At 64.9% G+C, this 4,812-nt stretch overlaps 2 protein-coding genes across 4 annotated transcripts in view; one reads left to right on the top strand and one right to left on the bottom strand.

The window, feature by feature from the left end:
- Nucleotides 1-1,881, top strand: part of Pex11g (peroxisomal biogenesis factor 11 gamma) — a 7,655-nt gene extending 5,774 nt beyond the window's left edge. For 2 of the 3 annotated variants that reach the window (XM_010605592.2, XM_019204755.1), the window contains exon 5: nt 1,609-1,881. In XM_010605592.2, coding sequence (XP_010603894.1) covers nt 1,609-1,861 — 253 coding nt within the window. In that variant the 3' untranslated portion in view covers nt 1,862-1,881. Of the gene's footprint in view, nt 782-1,608 lie in introns of those variants that run through there. The other variant, XM_033759799.1, reaches the window with a different exon arrangement.
- The window catches only part of LOC104849314 (rho guanine nucleotide exchange factor 18), a 16,944-nt gene continuing 13,969 nt past the window's right edge, over nt 1,838-4,812 (bottom strand). The window contains exons 12-15 of the mRNA XM_033759413.1: nt 4,741-4,811; nt 3,911-4,247; nt 3,364-3,489; nt 1,838-3,289 (exon numbers count right to left, since the gene is read on the bottom strand). Coding sequence (XP_033615304.1) covers nt 3,120-3,289; nt 3,364-3,489; nt 3,911-4,247; nt 4,741-4,811 — 704 coding nt within the window. The 3' untranslated portion in view covers nt 1,838-3,119. The remainder of the gene's footprint in view (nt 3,290-3,363; nt 3,490-3,910; nt 4,248-4,740; nt 4,812) is intronic.

Below are 4,812 nucleotides of genomic sequence, written 5' to 3'. Positions count from 1 at the left end.
TGACGCTGCTTGGCAACCTGGCCGACCTGGCCAACGCCGTGCACTGGCTGCCCCCAGGTGTGCTGTGGGCCGGCCGGTTCCCCCCGTGGCTGGTCGGCCTCATGGGCACCATCTCCTCCCTGCTCAGCCTCTACCAGGCAGCCCGGGCTGACGGCCAGGCTGAGGCCGACAGCCCCTGACTCTGGCTGGGGAGCAGGAGGACACAGGCGGGCCGACTGAGGGTCCCTTCCCGCCAACCCCGTGGAGCAGGCCAGGGGCTGGTGTTTCCTGGAGCAACCTCGAGGCTGGAGGGGAGAGGGGCTGGTGTGAGCAGGCCAGGCCCTGCCCTGCTGCCTTGGTGGGGAGTGCGAACCGGCTCCCTCCCTGCTCCCCCAGGCTGGCAGGGAGCTGGGGACCAGGGGACACATCCGCCTCCGCTGGGCCTGGAGGGAGCGGAGACAATCCATTAAAAATCTGGTGCTGGTGCTGGTGCTGGTGCTGGCGCTGCCTGCCTGTCATTCACCCAGGCCCCTGCACCCCGATGTGCTGTCAGGACCCCCAGGGGCCGCCTCCCCGACCCCAGCAGCTTCCCGGTCTTCTCCCCCTGGGCACTGGGCCCGTGCTGGCCTCACATACTTGCCCCCTGCAGCAGCAAGTGCCTTGGGGTCAGGACTGCCATGCCGCCCAGCGCCACCGAGCATTTCGTGGTCCCCAGGCTGGTCTGGGCCACACACACCCTCGTTGGTCTGAAGACTCACGTGGCTCCCATCGCAGCACAGTAGGCTGGGACACGCTGGCCTAGGTGTGTGCAGTGGCCGGAGCCTCGCGTGATACCAGACACATGGCTTTGCTTCAGGGGGAGATGTCTGGTGGCTGCGGGTGCCACAGGGACATCCCCAGTGGGCCACGCTGTCCCCTTCTCCAGGCCTGCGTGGGGGGCCCTGCTCCCAGGGACACCGGTCAGGCTGGGTGGGGACCTGACGGTGGCCCTGTGGGAAGCCGCCTGGGCACCTGGTCTGGCCCCCGAGGGAGGAGCAGCCACCACGTGGGGGCGGAGTCTGGGGCTGGAAGGGCTTGGGCGGTGAGCACAAAGAGGGTGTGCTTCCAAGAGGGGGACCACCCCCCAGCCCACGTGTGTGTTTAATACTGGGGTTTGAACCCAGGGGCGCCCTGCCACTGACTGACTTCCCCAGCCCAGCTTGAGACAGGGTCTCCCTCAGTTGCCCAGGTGGCAGTCAGACTCGAGGCAGGCTTGTGTGTGTGTGTTTTTAAGTTGTTTTTCTTTCGGTGCTGGGGAATGAGCCCAGGGCATCACACAGGCGCTAAGTACATGCTCTGGACCTGAGTCACACCCCAGCCCTTGAAGGTGGATTGAGAAACACAGATCACCACCACACACCACTTAGGGCGAAGTCAGTGGTGACCCCGTACCCAGCCCTGCTGCCGTCACCACCCTAAGAAGAACACTCTCACCCTGTAGCCATCACCAGTCCCCTCCCCACCGCTGCCCACAGTGACCAGAGCAGCTCGGCCTGTAGGCTGTTGTGTCCCAGCTCAGTGGTCCCCACCCCGGAGCCCCAAAGGACATCCACGTCCACCAGAGGTCATCTCAGACACTTTTATTGCTAGGATCCGGTCTGAAGTTCTGGGTGTTCCCGAAATAACCCGTGGTGAGGAAATGTCGTCACTGGAGAGGGAACTGCCAGGTGCTAAGAGCAGGGTCACGGCAGACGATGGTGACACCTACAGACCCCACAGGCGCAGAGCTCGGCCACCAATTCTGCAGATGAAACCTGGCTCTCCAGGAGTGGCCTGGGCCCCCGCCGCCCCCCAGCGCCAACCCCCACCGCGTGGGGCAGAACTGAGGCTGGGGGCACCGTGAACTTCCTCTTCACAACAGAGCGGAACTCAAAGCCAGCTTTTCTAAAGTGCTCCGAACATCTCAGTACAAAAATACACAACACTGACGAGGGCATGGCACGCACGAGACCTGCTAGCTGCTGGGACACTGAGTGCGCTGCTGGTGGGAAGGGCCCAGGGCGGGCGACGCTGGGTGATGACGGGGTGGGGACGCCAGGCCACTGGCCGAGCCTCACCCATCTGGTAACCTCCCCTCCCGGGCCGTGGCACACAGGCCCTGCCTACAGGGCTGACGGGCTGTCCCCAGGTCCCTGCTGGCTTTGGGAGTGACCTGGCCCTGGCTGGGGCCCAGTGCCACCCCTCTGGGAGCAGGAACCACCAGCCCAGGGCTGGGTCCTGCTGCCACCACCTCAGGAGGGGACTCGGGTGGCCTGGGTGGCGGTGAGTCTTGAGGTGTTCCCTGCCCCAGGCAGCCAGCATTCGGGCAGATCTGACCATTCATGCACTGCTCCGCCCAACACCTCGGACCCCCCATGCCATGCTGCAGCTCACAACGGCCACCTGTCCTCTGGCTGGCAGCGAGTCCAGGCACTTCCTCCAAGCAGCCTGGAGGACTGCAGACCCTGCCTCGGGTGCAAGCCACTCTGGCTAAAGCCCAAGGCCGGGGCTCCCACCCTAGATGGGCCACAGAGCAGAGTCACCCCTCCACTGGGCAATGCCCACTTTGTCTTCAGAGGGAGCTTCCGGGCCCACTGCCTGCCCGGGTACCGAGGGCCACCCTCAGTCCCTGCCCGGTGGCCTCTAACCCTGGGCCCCCAGCTTGCCCCTCTGGCTGGCTTCTGCATGACCAGCAGGGGTCCCGCCTGGCCCCTTCCAGTGACCTCATGAATCCCGGGGGGCTGCGCAGCCTGGCTGGGGCCAGCAGCTCTGAGGCCTGGCCTGTCCCCCAGCCCCACGGGGACCCCCTGTTCCTTGCTGCCAGGGAAAACCAGCTGAGTCCATCTCTCCCCTACCCAGTGGTTTAAAGTAGCTCCTTGACTTAGCTGGGGTTCAACCTTCCACAAAACACATCCTTATACATAAACAGGTGGAGGGAATTACCCAGGGGCACAGAAAGAGCCGCAGGACCCAAAGCATCAACAGGCAGACCCAGTCAGGTGGCCGCCGGGTGTGTGCTTGGGCAGGGGAGGGGACAGCTGGGCTGGTGGTCACCCTATACGGGGTCCCCGGAGACACAGAGGGCAGGAAGGGGAGGGGCCTGCACCTGGAGCCACTGCCCCTTAGAAGAAGATGACGTCTTCCTTGCTGGCTTCTTTAGTGGTGCTGAGAGGCGTGGCTGGCAGGGGCGAGGGACACGGGGCAATGGGCGGGAAGGTGGCCCCAGCCTTGAAAAAGAAGGCCTCAGGGGAGCTGTCGGCTGGCGCCGGGCTCGGGGCTGGGAAGCAGGGGTCTGGAAGACAGGGGCTGGGTGTCAGATGCTGGGAGGGCTCCGGGGCAGCCCCGCAGCTCGGCAACTGGGCATACCTGGGGCAGGCACGGAGCTGTGGCTGCTGGGCAGCACAGGGCTCGCCGACCGGCGGTTCTTGGCGGTGTTCTCCTCCTTGCCCATGAACTTGGTAAGCAGCAGCTGCTGCTTCAGGTCAAAAGAGCCTGGAAGAGGGAAGGCGCTCAGGCCTTGGGAGCCAGCGACACCCTGAAGTCCCCACAGGCAGTGGGATGACCTTGGGGGTCCCAGTCGCTCGACATCAGGCAAAGGAGGACGCGGCTCCCACAGAAACACCTTTCCTGTCACCCTAAGCTCAGTGGCCACAAGATCCAGGCTGCCCCGGCCATCCTGGGGCCCACGCCGGCATGAGGGGCCCCTGGCAGGGGAGGGCATGAGTCAGTCATTTCCATTGCGCCTGGAGACAGGGCCGAGGGGCGGCCCCCACCACACCGCCAGCTCTTGCCTGCTTGTCCTCCAGCGCCCTCTCCAGGTAGCACAAGTGTTCTTTCTGTCCCGAGAGTGCCTGAGGCTGGGCCGCCCAGGACCGCCCACCTCTGGGGGGGGGACCCTCAGGACCAGGCTCACCTGAGCTCTCCCAGCGCTGGGAACCCCGGCTCTTGCCACCTTTGTCCTTTCCACCCTTGGTGGAGGCGGCCAGCTTGGTGGGGATCTGCTGCTGTACGGCCGTCTGCCTCTGGATCTGATTGGTGGCGCTGAGCAGCTGGATGGGCACTTCGCTCTTGGCGGACCGGCTCTCGGCAGGGGCGCTGTCCCGCCGGACCACCTCGGGCCGCTCCGTGAACTCCAGCCCCGCCCCAGACAGCGGCATGGTCATCCAGGTGCCCGGGGCTTTGGCCACTGCCAAGGTTCCCTCGAGCCCTTCCCCGTTAGAGCTGGGAGGAGGGTGACTCTGAGACTGGGCCTGCAGGAGAGGCAGAGACACGTCCCAGAGCTGCTGTGCCTGCTGGAAGCACTCCCGAGTGTCCGTGGGGGCAGCTCACTGGTCCTCCCGGGCAGGGAAAGCCCCCAAGGCTGGGACCTGCCTTGGACCTGGGCCCCACCCTCTAGCTCCTGGCCCAGAACACACCCGTGTGTGCACAGTCCTGCTGGTCTCAACCACACACGCTTGCACACGATTACACACCAATGTAATCATAGACATTCGCATTTGCACTGTTTTTAAAGAGTTTTTGAGAGTTCTCCCCACTATGTATTCCAGGCTGGCCTTGAGCTACGTAGCCAGAGCCGGCCTTGAACCTGAGGCAATCCTGCCTCAGCCTCCTGAGTGTTGGGACCACAAGCATGTGCCACCACGCCCAGCTCACGCACACCTGTGCACGTGGTCGCTCGGTGGCATCAGCTTCGCAGCCTTGTGTGCCAGTGCCACCCTCCGATTGCCCTCTAGGCGCACGCACCTCCGCCAGCACCTCGAGCGGCAGCCCCCCAGGGGCCGTGTTCTGCTTCTTCAGCCTGCGCAGCAGCTCCAG

The sequence above is a fragment of the Fukomys damarensis genome, unplaced genomic scaffold (genome assembly GCF_012274545.1).
Source record: "Fukomys damarensis isolate Sample0158 unplaced genomic scaffold, DMR_v1.0_HiC HiC_scaffold_37, whole genome shotgun sequence".
Taxonomy (NCBI): Eukaryota; Metazoa; Chordata; class Mammalia; order Rodentia; family Bathyergidae; genus Fukomys; species Fukomys damarensis.
This window is presented reverse-complemented; position numbering and strand designations above follow the sequence as displayed.